We start from the raw sequence: 24270 nt of genomic DNA on the forward strand, positions 1-24270 counted from the left end.
AGTGACTTGAGGAAACATTAGTTTCACATGGCAACTTGTTGTGGCTTAGAATATATTTTCTGATTCAGTAGTAATTTTCAGCAGAAGATTTTATACATGGTTTGAAAGGCTCGAAGGAAAGCTCACAAAAGGGGGCATAATTGAACAGATCTTCAAACGAACCAAAATGGATTCAGTGGATTGAATGGCCTCCTTCCATGCTGAATAACTATACTTTTCATGTGGCCCTTAAACGCAGGAATGAACAAATTGGACTGATTCGCCTGCTTTAATGCTGTAAGTTCTCTGAATGTGGCCCCCACATATTTTTTTTTTGGATGGCAGATGAGTTTTCATGTTTCAGAATCATGTATTTGTAACTCAGTAGAAAGTGATTTCGACTCAGTAACATGCAATGGGATATAGAATCATAGAGTCATAGATATGTACAGCACAGAAACAGACCATTCGGTCCAACTTGTCCATGCTAACCAGATATCCCAACTCAATCTAGTCCCACCTGCCAGCACCTGGCCCATACCCCACCAAACCCTGCCTATTCATATATCCATTCAGGTGTCATCTAAATGTTGCAATTGTAGAAGCCTCCACCACTTCCTCTGGCAGCTCATTCCATACACATACCACTCTCTGTGTGAAAAAGTTGCCCCTTAGGTCTCTTTTATATCTTTCCCGTCTCACCCTAAACCTATGCCCTCTAGTTCTGGACACCCTGACCCCAGGGAAAAGACTTTGTCTATTTACCCTATCCATGTCCCTCATAATTTTGTAAACCTCTATAAGGTTACCCCTCAGCCTCCGACGCTCCAGGGAAAACAACCCCAACCTGTTCAGCCTCTCCCTATAACTCAAATCCTCCAACCCTGGCAACATACTTGTAAATCTTTTCTGAACCCTTTCAAGTTTCACAACATCTTTCCGATAGGAAGGAGACCAGATTGCACACAATGTTCCAACAGTGTTAGGCAAATGATCAGCCAACCAAGCAGAGCACTTTTGCATTGCTAATTCTCTCTCGTAATATATTGACAGTGCTGGGGAGGGAATGGTAAGGGAAAACAGCAAGAAAGGTGAAATATAAGTGTTCAAGAAACAGGGCCCAAACTCATCATCCACTTAGGGAGGGTGCGACAGAAGGTATGTGCAAGAAACTCAACAGATGTGAAAGAATGACATTTTCAGTTTTAAAACTTTGCGACTTGCTAACCAGTCCAAGACTCCTGATGGAAATTTATGGCTTAAATGTGTGGCATCGGGCACAGAGGTTTTGAAAACTTGAAAAATTGCAAATGCAATGTCCAAGTATAGGGAGGAACGTCTTTCTGTGAGGTTCACATTTTCAAACAAAGTCTGGGAGCAGCGCTGCCCCAAAAAACTTCAAAGTCAATTCTGTCTGCCGTTGGCGATTGATAACAGTAAAATAAGGTAAAATTAGCCGGGATGGGACCATATGTACTATGTAGTTGTATAAATAAAGGGACCGAGGAGTATGAAAGAACAGGCGGAAGGGAAAACAATCAGTACATATATATATTTCCAGTGGCGAATACTCTCCAGAGGTCAAACTACCCCAGTGGAGAAACGCTGGTGGCGAACTGGCAGTGGCTAATCGGCGGCTGCGAATGTGCCGTGGCGAATCGTCACCAACACAAAATTAGCATATCATGGCAATGAGCAGGTTCCCAAACGTCATCCAGATTGCAAGGACTGACTGTTTCTTTAAGCATGTCTAATTTAGTTAGATCCTCGAGTGAAATCCCTCTCTCTTGACTGATCAGTCAATCTGACCTTGCCCTCGAGATAGTTTAGGGGTGAAATTTGCATAGCCCAATTGAAAGATGTCTCAAGCCATGAAAAGGTGCTGTGAGGCTTCCTGCTGTTTTTTGCTTGGAGATCTTTGTGTAAAAAGTGAAGAAAAGTGAGGGTAACACAGGAAGCCCTTGAGATGTGTGCTGAATGGTCTGTGTCAGGAGTGTATTGCCAACAGCAACAACGATTTGCACATGTATACTGTCATTCATTTAATATAACAATGAGAACATTGTTAAAATGCCAGAAGAGTCATCAGGGAGCATTCAGTCTCTAAATGTCTCTTATCCCCTTATTACTCCACCAACCTTAACAACTATTCTCCTCACTACACTCCAAACCAACATTGAAGTCACTCTCAAAGGACAGTTTCCTCAATTAAGGAATATCAGCTGCTGCCACTGAGGAAATAGCTAGGAAGAGCAATAGATTCGGGAAGGCACTTAGTAAACAGACACTGAAGGCAATTCCACAAAAGCAATTGTATTGTTGGTTGATCCAGTGACTTCTGTGATGAAAAGTGAATTGATTGTACGTTGTTAGTTCTTATGCTGGAAAGGAAGTATGAAGTGGACCAGGGTGTCTGATCAGAAAGATGACAATGTGATGATTAGAAGTAAGAAATTTGAGAATGTTGGTGAAAAGGTGTACAGTGACTATCTAACTCCTGAGTGTTCAGTGTTGATGGTTAAGCTTAAGAGTCTCCATACTTCAGGGGAGTGGTTGTGGAGGAGTATTCTTCATGATTACCTCAGCTGGTGAGAGAATTGAACCCAGCCTTTTGGCGTCACTCTGTATTGCAAACTCACATCTTAAGCACACTGAATTGGCTCTAAAACGCTTTGAGATATCTGATGGTTATAAAAAGGCTCCACATAAATGCAAGTCTTTCCTTTTTCAGCTCCTTTTGGACATTAGGTCAACACAGGAGACCCCTAGGCATGTCCGTGTGTTTGTATGATCTACTTCAAAGCAGTTTAGTTGATGATGTTTTTCAATAATATTTCTTTAACTTTATGAAAAATTCAGTTTTGAATATGTCAGTGCTCAATGTATCGACAACGGACTCATTGGAAATCTGTAATACCTTTTGAAATGAAACACAACTCTTTCAAAAAGCAATGTCTGTACTTGCTTGAACATAGATAAAGCTGTTAAGTTTTGATTCTTAATTTTTGTGAAGGGCAGATGCCTTTTGAAACCAATACCAAAGGTTCATGTGTCTGAAACAAATCATTTCTGGATCTGTCATGCACAGATTAAATCCTGTTAAATGATACGTTCAGAAGGAGCATTCAAAATCCAGATGAGTTGAATGTAAATGAGAATTAAATTGTGTCTCAAAGCAGCTTGCATAAAATCACACATAACATTCCAGCATCAAATATCTGTACTGCTACATAAGTGAAAATCATTTTAAAATCTCAGTTGTACGCTGTTCTCGGTATCCCAAATGATTTTTGATTCTGATTCTCCTGTCAGCCCTGTTTACCCAGTTGTATTTGGTTCTGACATATGTGCTATTCTATTCATTCTGATCCCAGACTGTGTTGGCTGATTATTTGACTAATAAAGACATCAATGTCAAGCTCGTATCTGTCCTGATTGTAGATGGTCCAGTCTGTAGGTTTTTGGATAGCAGTTTGGAGCAGAAACCTCCAGCTCATGTGGGGATAAGATATGAAAAATACAGATGAGCCTCTGAGGTAAGCTGGGATGTTACTGTGACTGCAGTCATTTTATGTTAATTTTTTGTGAAGAAGTTGGAACCTGTATAGCTCAGAGCATGTTTCCTCTGCCACTTTACCATCATATGCAGGAACATAACAAATGCAGTTTCACTGTGGCTGAGAAGTCAGACTGGGTGATTTTTATTCAGGTCACTCATTGGTTATATCATAAACTAATATCATGTAGAAGAAGCCATTTGGCTCATCATGACCCTATTAGCTCTTTAAAAGAGCTGTCTAATTAAGCTCACTCTGCTGCTCTTTCCCTAATGCACTGTCATTCTTTTTCCTTCAAGTATTTCTCCAGTTTCCTTTTAAATGTCATTAATAAATTTGCTTACATAATCTTTTCAGGCAGCACGTTCTGAATTGTAAGTCTCTGCATTCACAAAATGTTTCCTCATGTCACCCCATGTTCTACAAGGTTCCCCACGGGAGACTGATTAGCAAGGTTAGATCTCATGGAATACAGGGAGAACTAGCCATTTGGATACAGAACTGGCTCAAAGGTAGAAGACAGAGGGTGGTGGTGGAAGGTTGTTTTTTAGACTGGAGGCCTGTGACCAGTGGAGTGCCATAAGGATGGGTGCTGGGTCCTCTACTTTTCATCATTTATATAAATGATTTGGATGTGAGCAGAAGAGGTATAGTTAGTAAGTTTGCAGATGACACCAAAATTGGAAGTGTAGAGGACTGCGAGAAAAGTTGCCTCGGATTACAACAGGATCTTGACCAGATGGGCCAATGGGCTAAGGACTGTCAGATGGAGTTTAATTTAGATAAATGTGAGATGTTCCATTTTGGGAAAGCAAATCTTAGTAGGACTTCGACAATTAATGGTAAGGTAATGGGGAGTGTTGCTGAACGAAGAGACCTTGAAGTGCAGGTTCATAACTCCTTGAAAGTGGAGTCGCAGGTAGATAGGATAGTGAAGAAGGTGTTTGGTATGCTTTCCTTTATTGGTCAGAATATTGAGTATAGGAGTTGGGAGGTCATGTTGCGGTTGTTCAGGACATTGGTTAGGCCACTTTTGGAATATTGCGTGCAATTCTGGTCTCCTTATTGGAAGAATGTTGTAAAGCTTGAATGGGTTCAGAAAAGATTTCCAAGGATGTTGCCAGGGTTGGAGGGTTTGAGCTATTGGAAGTGGTTGAATAGGCTGGGGCTGTTTTCCCCTGGAGCGTCGGAGGCTGGGGAGTGACCTTATAGAGGTTTATAAAATCATGAAGGGCATGGATAGAGTAAATAGACAAGGTCTTTTCCCTGGGGTGGGGGAATCCAGAACCAGCACAGGTTTAGGGTGAGAGGGGAAAGATGTAAAAGATACCTAAGGGGCAGTTTTTTCATGCAGAGGGTGGTGCGTGTGTGGAATGGGCTGTCAGACAAAGTGTTGGAAGCTGGTGCAATTACAACATTTAAAAGGCAACTGGATGGGTATATGAGTAGGAAGGGTTTGGAGGGATATGGGCCGGGTGCTGGCAGGTGGGACTAGATTGCGTTGGGATATCTGGTCGGCATGGACAAGATGGACCGAAGGGTCTGTTTCCATGCTGTACATCTCTATGACTCTATGACTGATTCTTAAGACAGCTTATTTCAATCTGTGTTGTCCAGTTACAAGCCCTTCTGCAGTTTCTCCACATCTGATGAATGTGTTTATGTTTTTGAAAAAAAATCTGTGAGCCTTCTTTCTTTGGAAGAGAATAATCCCTTCTCCCCACTCTTCTCCACATAATTGAAGACCCTTGTACCTGAATCCCTTGTGCACCTTCCCTCAGGGCCTGCCATCCTCCTCAAGCTAGAATTCAACAATGAGTTCGATTTGAGCTTTAGCCAGTGTTTTTTTCTTTAAATGGCGCCACACCCTTGCTTACGAACTCCACTCCTGCATTAAAATATTGCTCCTTGATTGTCCTGCCACCTTCAGCGACTTCTGGGGGTACATCTGTAAGCCTCCCTGTTCCTGCATGTGCAAACTGTCCCATTGAGTTCACATCATCTCTCCACACATTTCCAGCAAAATATATCACCACATTTTAGATCATTGAATATTATTAACTACCTTCACAATAACCATATTCTCCTCGAGTTTGTGACCATCCTCTTCAATTTACAAATTTCCTGTATTTTGTACCATGACTTGAGCTTTGAAATGATGCCCGAAGTACTCAAGTCCAAATAATTACAAGTTATCAAAAGGCTGACACTTGGAATATTGTGAGCAGTTTTGAGCCACATAGCTAAGGACAAAGGTGCTGGCCTTGAACGGGGTCCAGAGGAGATTCACAAGAATGTTTCTGGGAATGAAAGGCTTATCATATATGAGCAGTGGTTGAGGACTGTACTTGCTGGAGGTTAGAAGGATGAGAGGGGATCTGATTGAAACTTACAGAATACTGAGAGGCCTGAATTGAGTGGACCTGGAGAAGATGCTTCCAGTAGTCCAAGAGACCAGATCTGGGGCACAGCCTCAGAGTGAAGGGACTACCCTTTAGAACTGAGATAAGGAGGATTGCCTTCAACCAGTGAATTTGTGGAACTCATTGCTGCAGAACGCTGTGGAGGCAAAGTCATTGAGTATATTTAAGACAGAGATAGATAGTTTCTTGATTAGCAAGAGGGTCAAGGGTTACAGGGATAAAGCAGGGGTTTGGGTCTGAGTAACATATCAGCCGTTATTGAATGGTGGAGTAGACTCAGTGGGCCAAATGGCCTAACTCTGCTGCAAAATCTTATGTTCCAATGGTTCCAATAATAACCCTGAGAATCTATATCCTTCCAGTCAGAACAACAGTTATTCTCAGCCAGTTAGCCATTAATTTTTGCCAACTGGTCTATTATGTAATACTTTATAAAATGCCTTTTGTAATTGCACATACATATCGATGACATGCCTCTAATGTATCCTTTCCCATTACTGTGTGAAATAATGGAACTCAGTTAATCAAACATAATTTGCCTTTAATAAATCTGTGCTGACTTCATTTATTAAGCTAAACGTTTCCAAATACCGATTCCAGGATTCTTACCTCAAAAAGCTTTCCTTCCACTGACATTTGGCTGACCAACCTATCATTGCTCAGTTTAACACCACCCCTTCATGAACTGAATGAAATGTTTGCAGTTTTTCTGTCCACAGACACCACACCGTAATAACTCAGGAGGATTTGAAATTTGTCCCCAAAGCTACTTCAGCCTCCACCTTTTAGTTCCTGGAATAATCTCAGATAAACTTCATCGGAACTAAATGGCTTTTCTGTTTTGAATATTGCAAACCTTTTAACAGTATCACTTCATCTAGTTTTCTCTTCTCCACGTTTCTCCTTCCTTTCCTGTGACATTGGTAGCATCCTCTTCTTAAGTGAAGATGAATGTAAAGGGCAGAGTCACTACTGCATCCAGGCTCTCTTCAAGAGCAACTTCTTTCTGATCCCTTAACGGTCCACTCCTTTACTGTTCTTCTGCTATTTTAGTGCATTAAAAAATCTTCTCACTTTGTTTGTGAGTTGATAATTTATTCTCAAACACAAATTCTGATCATTGTTTAGATCAATGCATTCTCTCTTTGCAACCAATTCTCGGTGGGTTAATGTACTTGAAGGACATCATAAAACACTTTTGCATTTTCCATTTTATTCCCTGTATCATCAGTCCTTGAGGGAATTCTAGCTTAGGATTCTGTACCTTTCCCCCTTATGTCCATTTGATGCCTGAACCACCTTCTTAAACCATAAGACCACAGGAAATAGGAATAACAGTTGGCCTTTCGGCTCCTAAAGCTTGCTCAGTCATTCAACAGGATCATAGCTGATCTGCCATTTCTCATATTTACTGTCCTGTCTCTTCTCCAGACCCCTTGATTCCCCGACTGATCAAGAATTCCTCTACCTCAGCTTTAAATTTACTTTGCCCCTACAGCTTTCTGCGGTGATGCGTTCTCTTTGGAGTCTCCTACTGTTCTGGTTCGGTGATCTGAGTCAATCTCTTTGAGCTTCCCCAGCATAATGCATAGACAGAGTTTTGACTGGAGACCTCACCACTGTTCAAAGTAGAAAATTTTGGCCAGAATTGCTTTTGGGATGCTGTTCTCACCTAGTCCCTTGAAATACTGAATGCCTAGTAAACCTTGGGTTTGGAGGGGTGGGCTGTATGCCTTTCAGAGGGAGGTGTAGATTGAGAATGGAGGAAACCTATCTGCATTTGGAAAAGCTGTGCAGCTCTGATTTGATGCATAAAAATATGACGGATTGAGAACTGTCCAAGTGAAATGTCTCTTTAGAACCAGATTATGGAAAGGCTCCATCTGAGCATTGAACTGAGGAATCTTTCATTCCAGCCTGTGGGACTGAAACATGAACACTGATATACAGGATGAAAAGGTGCTGGCTGCTAGTGCTGAAATGGAAAACCTTGCATTATGTTTGGTTTTTCTAACCAGGAGCACGTGGAGCAGTGGGATATCAGGAGAGCCGATGAGATGATTAGAAGCGATGACACTGTGAAATAAAGTAAAACTTCTTAAAATCTTCCTGAATGCTGCCTCAACAAGAAGACATAATATTAAAGGTTAGAAAGCCCTGTTAGATAGAGAAGGAAAGATGGTCACAATTATTACACTTGTACTTTTAAAGGGTCTGGAATGGAATGAATTGTTCAGTGATGAGCAACATTGTGCTGTAAATTGAAATAGAACGACCATAGAGCATTGCATCAGGATTTGATGATCAAACTCCACAAAGCATTTGGAGAATATGCATAAAGCAGCACATGGTGTTCAGCAGATTCTGTTCCACAGTTAAATGCAATTACAGTCTCATTGTTGGCTATTCATCAGCTGTATTGGAAGTTGAATTGCCTTTTCACATTGATATCGTACGGTGGCTACTGGTGGCAAATTCAAATGTAAACAATATTGACTCCACATCTGCAAAAGTGTCAGGATCCTGCTTTTTTCTGGGGTGCAGGAAATATCAGAAAAACTACCAGGGAATAAGTAGCAGTCATTGTTAGTGATTCCTGATCCTTTTGTGATCTGCTAAATGGTGTGAAAGGAGCAGTTCTTCAGAAGGGGAAAGAAAAGTAGATGATGGCACTGATTGTAAGAATGAATTACTTTCTGCTGTTAATGTTATTGAAGGTAGATTAGATTAGATTAGATTACTTACAGTGTGGAAACAGGCCCTTCGGCCCAACAAGTCCACACCGACCCATCGAAGCGCAACCCACCCAGACCCAGTCCCCTACATTTACCTCTTCACCTAACCTGCACATTTTTGGATTGTGGGAGGAAACCGGAGCACCCGGAGGAAACCCACGCAGACACGGGGAGAATGTGCAAACTCCACACAGAGAGTCGCCAGAGGCGGGAATTGAACCTGGGTCTCTGGCGCTGTGAGGCAGCAGTGCTAAGCACTGAGCAATGTAACTCATTGAGAACATTCTGAAGGAAGGCAACCTGTCTACTATGTTTTGGTCACTACTGATTCCTCAATTGACATCACTCAATCAAAAATCACACAACACCATCACAGGTCATGGTGCAATAGGTTTATTTGGAAGTGCCAGCTTTCGGACCGCTGCTCTTTCCTCAGGTACCTCAGAAAGCTGGTACTTCCAAATAAACCTGTTGAACTATAACCTGGTGTTGTGTGATTTTTAATTTTGTCCACCGCAGTCCAACACCGACATCTCCTCAACATCACTAAATCAGATCATCAGCCCATTTATCTCTTTCCTGCTTGTGGTACCTTGACAAATGCAAATTGACTGCTGTGTTTCCGATGTTACAATAGTGACCAACCTTCAAACGTACTCAATAAAAATCCAAAGAACTGCAACGGATACGATAAATGATGTTAGTGGATGTGCAAGTAAAACTTTGATGGATGTGGAAGGGTCCTTTAGGGCCTTGGCTAGAGATGAGGGAGGAGGTGTGGGCGCAGGTTTTACAGTTCCTGGGGTGGCAGGGGAAAGTTCCAGGATGGGAGGTGGGTTGTAGGGGGGCGTGGACCTGACCAGGTAGTCACGGAGGGAACGGTCTTTGTGGAAGGTGGAAAGGGGTGGGGAGGGAAATATATCCCTGGTGGTAGGGTCTGTTTGGAGGTGGCGGAAATGTCAGCGGATGATTTGGTTTATGCAAAGGTTGGTAGGGTGGAAGGTGAGCACCAGGGGAGTTCTGTCCTTGTTCCGGTTGGAGGGGTGGGGTCTGAGGGCGGAGGTGCGGGATGTAGACGAGATGCGTTGGTGGGCATCTTTAACCACGTGGGAAGGGAAATTGCGGTCTCTAAAGAAGGAGGCCATCTGGTGTGTTCTTTGGTGGAACTGGTCCTCCTGGGAGCAGATCCGGCGGAGGCGGAGGAATTGGGAATACGGGATGGCATTTTTGCAAGAGGTAGGGTGGGAAGAGGTGTAATCCAGGTAGCTATGGGAGTCGGTGGGTTTGTAAAAAATGTCAGTGTCAAGTCGGTCGTCATTAATGGAGATGGAGAGGTCCAGGAAGGGGAGGGAGGTGTCAGAGATGGTCCAGGTAAATTTAAGGTCAGGGTGGAATGTATTGGTGAAGTTTGTGAATTGCTCAATCTCCTCGCGGGAGCACGAGGTGGCGCCAATGCAGTCATCAATGTAGCGGTGGAAGAGGTGGGGAGTGGTGCCGGTGTAATTACGGAAGATCAACTGCTCTACGTAGCCAACAAAGAGACAGGCATAGCTGGGGCCCATACGTGTGCCCATGGCTATCCCTTTGGTCTGGAGGAAGTGGGAGGATTCAAAGGAGAAATTGTTAAGGGTGAGGACCAGTTCGGCCAAACGAATGAGAGTGTCGGTGGAAGGGTACTGTTGGGGACGTCTGGAGAGGAAAAAATGGAGGGCTTGGAGGCCCTGGTCATGGCGGATGGAGGTATAGAGGGATTGGATATCCATGGTGAAGATGAGGCATTGAGGGCCGGGGAAACGGAAGTCTTGGAGGAGGTGGAGGACGTGGGTGGTGTCTCGAACGTATGTGGGGAGTTCCTGGACTAGGGGGGATAGGACAGTGTCAAGGTAGGTAGAGATGAGTTCAGTGGGGCAGGAGCATGCTGAGACAATGGGTCGGCCAGGGTGGTCAGGCTTGTGGATCTTGGGAAGGAGGTAGAACCGGGCAGTGCGGGGTTCCCGGACTATGAGGTTGGAAGCTGTGGGTGGGAGATCTCCTGAGGTGATGAGGTTCTGTATGGTCTGGGAGATGATGGTTTGGTGATGGGGGGGTGGGGTCATGGTCAAGGGGGCAGTAGGAAGAGGTGGCCCTCGAGTTGGCGTTTGGCTTCAGCGGTGTAGAGGTCAGTGCGCCAGACTACCACTGCGCCCCCTTTATCCGCTGGCTCCTCGAGTTGGCGTTTGGCTTCAGCGGTGTAGAGGTCAGTGCGCCAGTCTCTCTACATTGGGGAGACTGGGCGCCTTCTAGCAGAGCGCTTTAGGGAACATCTCCAGGACACCCGCACCAATCAACCACACCGCCCCGTGGCCCAACATTTCAACTCCCCCTCCCACTCTGCCGAGGACATGGAGGTCCTGGGCCTCCTCCACCGCCGCTCCCTCACCACCAGACGCCTGGAGGAAGAACGCCTCATCTTCCGCTTCGGAACACTTCAACCCCAGGGCATCAATGTGGACTTCAACAGTTTCCTCATTTCCCCTTCCCCCACCTCACCCGAGTTCCAAACTTCCAGCTCAGCACTGTTCCCATGACTTGTCCGGACTTGTCGAACCTGCCTATCTCCTTTTCCACCTATCCACTCCACCCTCTCCTCCCTGACCTATCACCTTCATCCCCTCCCCCACTCACCCATTGTACTCTATGCTACTTTCTCCCCACCCCCACCCTCCTCTAGCTTATCTCTCAACGCTTCAGGCTCACTGCCTTTATTCCTGATGAAGGGCTTTTGCCCGAAACGACGATTTCAAAGCTCCTTGGATGCTGCCTGAACTGCTGTGCTCTTCCAGCACCACTAATCCAGAACCTGGTTTCCAGCATCTGCAGTCATTGGTTTTAACTTGTTAATCCAGAAATCCCAGTAATGCTCTGAGGAGCTTTGTTTGAATCCCACCATTGCAGGTGGTGGAATTTGAATTCCATCGGGAAAAAAATCTGACCTACATTTGACTCCAGACCCAAAACAATGTGGTTGACTCTCAAATGCCCTTGATGACCTCATGCCATGAATGAATAAAAGAAAAGTACAAACCAAGACTTTGCAGAAGGTTACGTGTGCTACTGCAGTGGCTTCTGGTTCTAGTTTCGAAGAGAATAATAGTACTGGTCTGAAGGATCATATCAGACAACCTGATGCCAATCCCATTAGGGAAACAGCAATGTGACATCTGAACAGTGGAATAGGAACACCATGGTAGCCCCATTACACAACAACAACACTAGTCAAATGGTTTTAATGGAGGAAAAGTGGCAGCCAATTTGCACATAGCAAGACCCTACACACAGCAATGAGATTTTTTTTTTATTCGTTAGTTTAACAACTCAGCTAGAAGACAGAACCTTTGATGGTGCACCATCACATCAACACAACAATATAGTTTGGAGCTGGCATTTGAATTAACAAATGTGGACTCAGGAGATAAGAATGCCAGCTTTAAACCATGGTTGACAGATTAGAAAAAGACACAATAAGAAACTCGTCCCATGTCTCTGATGTGAAACAGTTTTCCACATTGCCCAACTATTCTTCCTAGAGAAAATGCTCTGAGAGGAGACAAGGAACAAACAGAAACAGATTTCCCGAGCAGTAGTGTATTTTAGCAATGATATTAGAAACACCTTGAGCTGTAATTCCATTTACATTAAAAGCGAGACATTGAAAAAGTATACTGCCTTTTGATTAAACTTTCATTTTCAATTGTGCCATCTTTGAGTGAGATTCAAGGCCATCTCCTATGATGATGATGCGCTAAAGCTCCTTTCACAGAATTTAGTGAGTGATTGTACTTCTTATTCATTCTGCGATTCAGAATCTGGAACAATTTGTTCCTATTTTATTCAAAAGCCCAGTCACACATCAAGGCTGCGGTCTCAGCATAACAGAGGAAAGGTTTCAGTGGCTCTACTGCTTTCGTTTTGCTGCTTCTGAGCAACGTAGGTGAATGGAGCAAGGAGATAAAGATTGAGGTCAGTGAAAGGTACATTTCAAATCCTTGACAGCAAGTTTCACTTCATACTGACAGGGCACTATGAACTAAGGTGGGTTGGACTCTCTCATTGATTTATTGATTAACCTTAGAAGGAAATGAACATTGAAGCAGATGTACAAAGGGAGTTTTTTTGATGTAACATTTTCAATCAAAGTGGAAATGACTTCCATAGAATGAAGAAAGTGTGAAACAGACACCTGGAGAAACATCACAGGGGGTGATTAACACCAATCTCCAGGGTATCTGTCTGTGATCTGCCAATGTTCAATAATACAATTAAGGATGTATCACAGACTCTCAACCTTACTGTGTCTTGACACTCACACATTGGAAGCCTCAAGGTTTGTCTAAAGATTTGTAGCTCGGATGCCAGTTGTATGCTTGTGAATATGTTAGCTGAGAAGTTGATTTGCAGATGTCTCATCCCCTGTCTAGGTGACATCTTGAGTGCTTTGGAGCTTCCTGTGAAGCACTGCTGTATCTTCTGGAATTTATTTGGTTCTGTTCCTGCTGCTTCCAGTTGCTGGTTCTGGTACACCAATATTAGCTAACCACTAAACACCACGGCCAGCTGTTACTCGTAGCCATACACACAGACCACAACTTCAACTGGGACAACACAATGACCATTGGACAAGTTAAACATAGGACAGCCAGAGAATTTCTAGAAGTATGGCACTCAGCCCAGGCTCCACTAACAAACACATTAACCAAGAACCAAGTCTGCAAATCAACTTCCCAGCTTAGCAAACATACCCACAACCATGGCGTGTTGGAAGGCTCTGTAAAGATCCCAATTTCTGGATCAGAAATTCCCGGTTCAAGTCCTTTCTTGGGCTTAACAGCCATAGAAGGTGTGTCATAATGCAGTCAAATTTATCATCCGTAACTCCATCTGCGACATCTCTACAATGTCACAAGAGTGGGTGAATTTCCTGCTCAGCTAGAACCATATGGGAGCTGAAGCCTCCCTCTGATAGCAAATTCTACTGGTTTTCCATCAGCAAGTGCATTCCTCATGCTAATGATTTGACATTTTCATTCTTGAGGTTTTGGGGTGGAGAATAGAGAAAAAGTTCACTGCCTTTTAATGGGTGTATTTTAACCGATTAGGAAGTTATCTGAAGGCGTTCTCCTGCTAGTCATTCGTAAAACTGGAGGAATAGCTGCAGAAAGAACAATCAATGGCTCTTCCACATCATTTCATCTATCATTTCCTATCTCAGGCCCAGCAGTGTTTGATAGGGACAGTGCAGAGGGAGGATTACTCTGTATCTAATCCCGTGCTGTCCCTGTCTTGGGAGTGTTTGATAGGGACAGTGTAGAGAGAGCTTTACTCTGTGTCTAACCCTGTGCTGTCCTTGTCCTGGGAGTGTTTTTGTAGGGACAGTGTAGAGGGATCTTTACTCTGTATCTAACCCCATTCTGTCCCTGTCCTGGGAGTGTTTGATGGGTACGGTGTAGAAGGAGCTTTACTCTGTATCTCACCCTGTGCTGTCCCTGTCCTGAGAGTTTTTGCTGGGGTCAGTGAAGAAGGAGCTTTGCTCTATATCTAACACCATGCTGCCCCTGTCCTGGGAGTGTTTGATGGGGGATAGTATTGAGGAAGCGTTACTCTGTATCTAACCCTGTGCTGTTCTGGGAGTGTTAGCTGAGACAGTGTGGAGGGTACTCTGCATCTAACCCAATGCTGTCCCTGTCCTGGGAATGTTTGATGGGTACAAGGTCGAGGGAACTTTACTCTGTATCTAACCCTGTGCTGTCCATGTCCTGGGAATGTTTGATGGTGGACAGTGTAGAAGGAGCTTCACTCTCTATTTGACCCCATACTGTCCCTGTCCTGGGAGTGTTTAATGGGGACAGTACATAAGGAGCTTCACTCTGTATCCAAACTCATGCTGATCCTGTCCTGTACAATGTAGAGAAAGCTTTACTCTGCATCTAACACCATGCTGTCCCCGTCCTGGGAGTGTTTGATGGGGACAGTGTAGAAGGAATCGAAAAGTGTGGCGCTGGAAAAACACAGCTGGTCAGGCAGCATCTGAGGAGCAGAAGAGTCGACATTTCGGGCATAAGCCATTCATCAGGAATGTGAGGGGAAGGGAAGGGGGCTGAGAGATAAATAGGAGAATGGGATGAGGCTGGGATAAGGTGGCCAGGAAGGAGATAGCTAGATGCAGTTGGAGGATGATAGTGATAAGTCGAAGAGGAGGGCGGAGTGGATAGGTGGGAAGGATGATGGACAGGTAGCACAGTTCAAGAGGGTGGTGCCAAGTTGGAGGGTTGGATTTGGAAGGAGTTGAGGGGAGAGAAGATTAGGAAACTGGTGAAGTCAATGTTGATGCCGTGTGTTTGAAGTGTCCCAAGGCAGAAGATGAGGCATTCTTCCTCCGGGTATTGGGTGGCATGGATTTGGCGGTTGAGAAGGCCTAGGACTTGCATGTACTTGGCAGAGAGGGAGGGTGAGTTGGAGTGGTCGGCCATAGGGCAGAGAGGTTGTTTGGTGCATGTGTCCCAGAGATGTTCCCTGAAACATTCTGCGAGTTGGCATCCTGTCTCCCCAATGTAGAGGAGACCATATTGAGAGCAATGGATACAGTAGCTGAGGTGTTTGGATGTGCAAGAAAATCTCTGCCGGATGTGGAAGGATCCTTTGGGGCCTTGGATGGAGGTGAGGGAGGAGGTGTGGGTGCAGGATTTGCACCTCCTGCAGTGGAAAGGGAAGGTGCCGGGAAGGAGCTTTACCATGGATCTAACCCCATGCTGTCCCTGTCCTGGGAGTGTAGAAGCAGCTTTACTCAGCATCTATACCCATGCTGTCCCTGTTCTGGGAGAGATTAATGGGCACAGTGTAGAAGGAGCTTTACTTTGTATCTAACCCATGCTGTCCCTGTCCTCGGAGTGTTTGATAGAGACAGTGTAGAGAGAGCTTTACTCTGTATCTTACCCTGTGCTGTCCCTGTCATGGGAGCGGTTGACAGGAGACAGAGTGGAGGGAGTTTTACTCTGTATCTAACACTGTGCTGTCCCTGTCCTGTGAGTGTTGATGGGGGACAGTGTAGCGGGAGCTTTACTGTGTATCTAACCCCATGCTGTCCCTGTCCTGGGAGTGTTTGATGGGAACAATACAGAAGGAGCTTCACTCTGTATCTAACCCCGTGCTGTCCTTGTCATGGGAGCTTTTGATGGGGGACAATGTAGAGGGAGATTTACTCTGCACATAACCCCGGCTGTCCCTGGCCTGGGCATGTCTGATGGGGGACAGCGTAGAGCGAGCTTTACTCTGTATCTAACCCAGTGCTGTCCCTGTCATGGGACCATTTGATGGGGGACAGTGTAGAGCGAGCTTTACTCTGTGTCTAACCCTGTGCTGTCCCTGTCATGGGAGCGTTTGATGGGGACAGTGTAGAGCAAGCTTTACTCTGTATCTAACCCTGTGCTGTCCCTGTCATGGGAGCATTTAATGGCGGACAGTGTAGAGAGAGCTTTACTCTGTATATAACCCCATGCGTCCTTGTTCTGGAAGTGTTTGAAGGGGGATAGTGTAGAGAGAGCTTTACTATGTATCTAACACCATGCTGTCCCTGTCATGGGAACGTTTGATGGGGGACAGTATGGAGGGAGCTTTACTCTGTATCTAACCCCGTGCTGTCCCTGTCCTGGGAGTGTTTGATGGGGGACAGTGTAGAGAAGCTTTACTCTGTAGAGTGAAGCTTTACCCTATGCCTTTCCTGTACCTAGAGTGTTTGATGGGGGACAGTGTGGAGGCAGTTTTACTCTGTCTATAACCACGTGCTATCCCTATCCTGGGAGTGTTTGATGGGAAACAGTGTAGAGAGAGTTTTATTCTGTATCTAATCCCGTGCTGTCCCTGTCTTGAGAGTGTTTGATGGGGGACATTGTGGAGAGAGTTTTACTTTATATAAACACGTGCTATCCCTATCCTGGAAGTGTTTGATTGGAAACAGTATAGAGAGAGCTTTACTCTGTATCTAATCCCATACCGTCCCTGACCTGGGAGCATTTGATGGGGGAGCAGTTAGAAGAGCTTTACTCTGTATCAAATCCTGTACCGTCCCTATCCTGAGAGTGTTTGATGGGGGACAGTGAGGAGGGAGCTTTACTCTGTATCTAACTCCGTGCTGTCCCTGGCCTGGGAGCGTTTGATGGGGGAACAGTGTAGAGGAAGTTTTACTTTGTATCTAGCCCTGTGCTGTCCCTGTCCCGAGAGTGTTTGATGGGGGACAGCGTGGAGAGAGTTTTACTCCATGTATAACCACCTGCTATCCCTATCCTGGGAGTGTTAGATGGGAAACAGTATACTCTGTATCTAATCCCATTCCGTCCCTGTCCTGGGAGTGTTTGATGGGGGAACAGTGTAGAGAGAGTTTTACTTTGTATGTAACCCCATGCCATCTCTGTCCTGAGAGTGTTTGATGGGGTGGGCCCAGTGTGGAGAGAACTTTACTCTGTATCTAATCCCATGCTGTTCCTGTCCTGGGCGTTTGATGGGGGACAGTGTGGAGGGAGCTTTTCTCTGTATCTAATCCCGTATCGTCCCTATCATGGGAGTATTTGATGGGACAGTGTGGAGGGAGTTTTACTCTGTATCTAACCCCGTTCTGTCCCTATTTTGAAGAGCGTTTGATGGGGGAATAGTGTAGAGGAATTTTTACTTTGTATCTAACCCTATGCTGTCCCTGTCTTGAGAGTATTTGTTGGGGGACAGTGTGGAGAGAGCTTTACTCTGTATCTAATCCCGTGCTGTCCCTGTCCTGGGAGTGTTTGATGGGGATCATATAGAAGGAGCTGGTTTCACCTGGGACTGTTGCATGCCAAAACTTGGTGAACCAGCAAACTGGAAAAGAAATTCAAAGTTCTGCTCCTTGATCAACCTGAAGTTTGTGCAGTTATACTTCTCTGAAAAATGATATCCTCGTTAAGGCTGACAAGCCCTCTACCTGATTCAACACAAATGTTTTCTCATTTCATCCACCCACACACAATACTAACAACTCAAAGAAGAATACATTTCTGTGGCTGCTGTCTCTGCAGGGCTGTTCAATAACTTGACATTTTTTCTTGCCAACAGTTTTCATGCTGTGGGGGAGATGACTACATGGACTGGGCTGTGAATCAATACCATTCTTGTGATGCACCAGGACCACTGGCCTGTGGAGCACCATATACTTGCTGTGTGAGCAATCAGGTATGATGGAAATCCACAATGCCCACGATATGCAGCCTGTTACACATTAAGACTGGCTTTCCTATTTACATTCAGTGCTTCAGCTTTGAGCTGCCAAAGTGCATTTTGATGGGCTAACACCAACACCAAGTTGGAATGCAGTGTACACAACATAGTTCTAGATGACCTATTCAGCCATCTGCTCAGTACTGTGTGCTACATAGCTTTAATTTAAACTGGGGTTTTTCAGAGATTGTGTCAATTAACCTTGTAGTTTGTGACCCCTCTATTCCAGGTCTCCTGGGTGCAAGTGTAAGGGATATTGAATTGAGTATCCATCACGTTTCACTACCTCAGCAGCTTAGAGAATGTGTGGTTGGAGCTTTAGAGACCACTACATTAATGGCCACCAGGAAAAATACTTGTCTTTCATTTTTTACTGAGTTCCACAGTTTGTGAAAATCACTGAATGGTTCATTAAGACTAGAATGTTTAACAAAGACGTGCTCTGTCCAAAGCAACTTAACTCGCAAAATCTTACCTGTTGCCAAACAACATTTCAGAGAATTCCTGCAGTATGGGAGCAGACCATTCAGCCTATCAAGTCCAAACCACCCTTCTAAATAACCCTACCTATCCCTGTATTTCCCATGACTAACTCACCTAGCCTGCACAACTGTGTATAGTATGTGCAATTTACTATGTCCAATCTACCCTAACCTGCACTCTTTGGACTGTGGGAGGAAACCGGAGCAACCGGAGGAAATCCACACTGACACGGGGAGAATGTGCAAACTCCATACAGTCACCTGAGGCTGTTATAACCAGGTACCTGGCGCTGTGAGGCAGCAGTGCTTATCATTGAGTCACCAAAATTGCTGGAAAATCTCAGCAGGTCTAGCAATATCTGTGGAGAGAAATCAGAGTTAATGTTTCAGGTCCAGTGATCATTCTTCAGAACTCGGTCATTTAATGTTTACCATCTGTCAATGGGTTTGTTACAATTTGGGAAACTGAGTATTCACAAGAATGAAGATCAATAAAACCTTCTGTGTTGTGAACCAATGTCGTGTATCATGGTGAATGAGCAGAATGTTTGGTTGAATCCCTGATTAAATTGAAGAAAAGGACTGAAAAAGACTGCAAGGTGTTACGACAATATTTGTCCCATAAGGAGATTATATTTATTGAGGAGATAGCAAACTCCAATTGGGACTTGGTTCATTGTTACACAGTAATAGGAACCAGGTTCCCTGTCGCAGTTCTCTGTCTCTGACACCTCCCTCCCCTTCCTTGAGCTCTCCATCTCCATCCATGAGGACCGACTCGACACTGACATTTTTTACAAACCCACCGACTCCCACAGCTACCTGGATTACACCTCCTCCCACTCTCCCTCCTGCAAAAATGCTATTTCATATTCCCAATTCCTTCGCATCTGCTCTCAGGAGGACCAATTCCACCACGGAACACACCAGATGGCCTCCTTCTTTAAAGACCAAAATTTCCCCTCCCACGTGGTTGAAGATGGCCTCCAATGCATCTCATCCACGTCCCGCACCTCTGCACTTGAACCCCACACCTCCAACCGCAACAAGGACAGAACCCCCCCGGTCCTCACCTTCCACCCCACCAACCTCCACATAATTCGCGTCACCCGCCAACATTTCCGCCACCTACAAATGCATCCCATCACTAGGGATATATTTCCCTCCCCACCCCTATCCGCTTTCTGCAAAGACTGTTCCCTCCGCAACTACCTGGTCAGGTCCATGCCCCCCTAACAACCCACCCTCCCCTCCCAGCACCTTCCTTTGCCAAAGCAGGAATTGCAAAACCTGCGCCCACACGTCCCCCCTCACCTCCATCCAAGGCCCCAAAGGAGCCTTCCACATCCATCAAATTTCACCTGCACATCCACCAATGTCATTTATTGTATCCGTTGCTCCCAATGCGGTCTCCTCTACATTGGGGAGACTGGATGCCTTCTCGCAGATCGTTTTAGGGAACACCTCTGGGACACCCGCACCAATCAACCCCACCGCCCTGTGGCCCAACATTTCAGTTCCCCTTCCCACTCCGCCGAGGCCATGCAGGTCCTGGGTCTCTTCCATCGCCACTCCCTCACCACCCAAGACCTGGAGGAAGAATGCCTCATCTTCTGCCTAGGGACCCTCCAAACCTAGAGCATCAATATGGACTTCATCAATTTCCTCATTTCCCCTTCCCCCACCTTAACCCCAGTTCCAACCTGCCAGCTCAGCATCGCCCTCATGACCTGGCCCACCTATCAATCTTCCTTCCCACCTATCCGCTTCACCCTCCTCTCCGACCTATCACTTTTACTCCCGCCTCCATCCACCTATTGCACTGTCAGCTACCTTCTCCTCAGCCCCACCCCCTCCCACTTATCTCTCCACCCCCGAGGCTCCCAGCCTCATTCCTGATGAAGGGCTCTGGCCTGAAACATCGATTTTCCTGTTCCTTGGATGCTCCTGACATGCTGTGCTTTTCCAGCACCACACTCTTAACTCTGATCTCCAGCATCTGCAGACCTCACTGTCTCCCTGTTGCAGTTCTCTCGTGTCAGGATTTCCATGCAAGCTCAGACAGTCAATCGTATCAGCTAACCAGATCAAGTTTTCCTATAGACGGTTCATGAAGTCTCATTTCTATATTCATAGAGATTGTTCATAGATTGAAATTGGGAAGTGTGGCAATTCTCAATCAGCATCCTTCAGGATTCTTCTCTTTAACCTCCAAATCAGGGTTCTGAGAATTTCATCAAAGAAACCCTGAGCATCAGTGCGCTGCAGAGACTGTTGTGTGATGGATCCTCAGACTGGTCAATGTGCTACCACCATCCTCCCTTTCGGTTGGGATCTTGAGGCCTGCAAGGTTTAGCATGGGAGAGGAAACTCATTTGGTAGTCAAATGCGATCTTGCGTTCAACAGGATGTAGTCCATTGCACACTAGCAAATTGGCACAGGTTACAATGTAATGAAACAAGTTGTTTCTGAAACTGTGAGCGACCTAGATAGTGGATTTTTCTTCTTTGATATCCAGCATTATCTGTATCCATCACAATATTAGGTGGTACTTAATGTGCTCCACTGCACAACCCATTAGAGCCGAACACTTTGTACAATCAATACCTTCAACCTGAATTTACCATCTGCAGTCCTCTGAAGGGATATGCATGGAAACAGTTTGACATCTCATTACACAGCATGCATCATGAGGTTGTGTTGGCTTCATGAGGCTTTGACCTGGCATCCATGGTGTAATTTCACTGTGGGAGATAGAAATATAATTACCTGCTTTGCATTTCAACTAATTTTCTTCACTATTGACCAAGAAAAATCTTGTTGGAATTATGTAAAGAAATTCGCCATTTGTTTTCTCAGTCCACTTACAATTTTGAAGCCTGATTGTCAATGAATTTTTCTGATTATCTTTTGCCAGCAGATCTGAGCAAAGGCAATTGCTTCAGAAGAGCATGCACTCTTCAAAACAATTTTCTTTGAAGGACTTCTCCAGCTTTTTACTGTTTTGAACAGCGAAGGGATTTGTTGAAAGGGTTTTATGTTTGATTAGAACATAGAGCACAGAACATAGAAAAGTATAGCACAGAATAGGCCCTTTGGCCCACGATGTTGTGCCGAGGATTAATCCTAATATAAAATAAAATAACTTAACCTATGCACCCTCAATTCACTGCTATCCATGTGCATGTTCAGCACACACTTAAATGTCCCTAATGACTCTGCTTCCACCACCACCACTGGCAACGCAATCCATGCATTCACAACTCTCTGCATAAAGAACCTACCTCTGATGTCCTCTCTATACCTTTCTCCTAAAATCTTAAAACTATGACACCTTGTGCCAGTCAATCCTGCCCTGGGGAAAAGTCTGTGGCTTTTAACTCTATCCATGTGTCTCATTACCTTGTATACCTCGATCAGGTCATTTCTCTTCCTCCTTCTCTCCAGAGAGAAAAGTCCGAGCTTAGTCAACCTCTCTTCATAAGGCAAGCCCTCCAGTCCAGGCAGCATCCTGGTAAACCTTCTTTGCACCCTCTCCAAAGCCTCTGTATTTTTCCTATAGTAGGGTGACCAGAACTGGACATAATATTCCAAGTGTGGTCTCATCAGGGACTTGTAAAGCTGTAGCAAAACCTCGTGGCTCTTAACTCAATCCCCCATTAATGAAAGCCAAAATACCATATGCTTTCTTAGCAACCCAATCCACTTGGGTGACAACTTTGAGGGATGAATGCACCTGAATACCAAGATCCCTCTGTTCCTCCACACTGCCAAGAATCCTGTCTTTAATCCTATATTCAGCATTCGAGTTCGACCTTCCAAAATGCATCACTTCTCATTTATCCAGGCTGAACTCCATCTGCCATTTCTCAGCCCAGCTCTGCATCCTGTCTATGTCACACTGCAACCTGCAATAGCCCTCGATACTATCAACGGCACCTCCAACCTTTGTGTCGTCTGCAAATTTACTAACCCACCACTCACAGATTCATAGAGATTTACAGCATAGAAACAGACCCTTCAGTCCAACCCATCCATGCCGACCAGATATCCCAACCCAATCTAGTCCTACCTGCTCATATCCCTCCAAACCCTTCCTATTCATATACACATCCAAATGCCTCTTAAATGTTGCAATTGTACCAGCCTCCACCACTTCCTCTGACAGCTCATTCCATACATGTACCACCTTCTGAGTGAAAAAGTTGCCCTTAGGTCTCTTTTATATCTTTCCGCTCTCACCCTAAACCTATGCCCTCTAGTTCTGGATTCCCCGACCCCAGGGAAAAGACTTTGTCTATTTATCCTATCCATGCTCCTCATAATTTTCATGATTTGGAGATGCCGGTGTTGAACTGGTGTGTACAAAGTTAAAAATCACACAACACCAGGTTATAGTCCAACAGGTTTAATTGGAAGCAAACCTGTTCTTCCAATTAAACCTGTTGGACTATAACCTGGTGTTGTGTGATTTTTAACCTCATAATTTTGTAAACCTCTATAAGGTCTCCCCCTCAGCCTCCGATGCTCCAGGGAAAACAGCCCCAACCTGTTCAGCCTCTCCCTATAGCTCAAATCTTCCAACCCTGCCAATATCCTTGTAGACCTTTTCTGAACCCTCTCAAGTTTCACAACATCTTTCCGATAGGAAGGAGACCAGAATTGCATGCAATATTTCAACAGTGGCCTAACAATGTCCTGTACAGCCGCAACATGACCTCTCAACTCCTGTACTCAATACTCTGACCAATAAAGGAAAGCATACCAAATGCCTTCTTCACTATCCTATCTCCCTGCAACTCCACTTTCAAGGAGCTACGAGCCTGCACCCTAAGGTGTCTTTGTTCAGCAACACTCCCTAGGACCTTACCATTAAGTGTATCAGTCCTGCTAAGATTTGTTTTCCCAAAATGCAGCACCTCGCATTTATCTGAATTAAACTCCATCTGCCACTTCTCAGCTCTCCTCATCTAAGTCATTTATAAAAACTAATAAGAGCAGAGGCCCAAGAACTGAGTCCTGCAGGACACCACTCAACACTGACCTCCAGGCAGAGTATTTTCCAACAACAACAACTCTCTGCCTTCTCTCAGCCAACCAATTCTGAATCCAGATAGACAAATCTCCCTGTATCCCATACTTCCTGACTTTATGAATGGGCCTACCAGGGGGAACCTAATCAAATGCCTTTCTGAAGTCCATATACACCACATCCATTGCTCAACCTTCATCAACCAGTCTTCTCACCTCCTCAAAGAACTCAATAAGATTTGTGAGGCATGACCTGCCCATCACAAAGCCACGCTGACTGTCTTTAATCATGCTATGCTTTTCTAAATAGTCATAAATTCTATCCCTCAGAATTCTTTCCAAAACCTTACCGACCACAGATGTAAGACCGACTAGTCTGTAATTGCTAGAGATTTCCCTATTCCCCTTCTTGAAAAGAGGAATACCATTCACCTCCTTCCAATCCTCTGGTACGACTCCTGTGGAGAGTGAGGAAACAAAGATCTTTGCCAGGGGCTTAGCAACCTCCTTTCTCACTCCCCGGAGCAACCTAGGATAAATCTGGTTTGGTTCTGGGGACTTATCAATCTTAATGTTTGCCAAAATTTCTAGCTCATCAACTTCATCAATCTTGGTCTGTTCAAGCCTGTATACAAGCTCCTCAAAGTTCTCATTCACAACAAGGTCCCTTTCCTTAGTGAAAACCGCAACAAAAAACTCAATTTTGAGTAGGGGAAGCTCAGACTCCACGCACAAGTTCCCCACGCAACCTTTGATCAGCCCTACCTTCTCCCTGATCATTCTCTT

The 24270-nt window shown here is 44.9% G+C and overlaps 1 protein-coding gene across 3 annotated transcripts in view; it reads left to right on the forward strand.

Annotated features, from left to right (window-relative positions):
* Positions 1–24270, forward strand: part of LOC140459719 (tetraspanin-15) — a 181250-nt gene that overhangs the window by 84639 nt on the left and 72341 nt on the right. For all 3 annotated transcript variants that reach the window (XM_072554159.1, XM_072554158.1, XM_072554160.1), the window contains one exon: positions 17809–17925. In XM_072554159.1, the coding sequence (XP_072410260.1) occupies positions 17809–17925 (117 nt within the window). The remainder of the gene's footprint in view (positions 1–17808; positions 17926–24270) is intronic.

This window comes from Chiloscyllium punctatum, chromosome 35 (assembly GCF_047496795.1).
Source record: "Chiloscyllium punctatum isolate Juve2018m chromosome 35, sChiPun1.3, whole genome shotgun sequence".
Taxonomy (NCBI): Eukaryota; Metazoa; Chordata; class Chondrichthyes; order Orectolobiformes; family Hemiscylliidae; genus Chiloscyllium; species Chiloscyllium punctatum.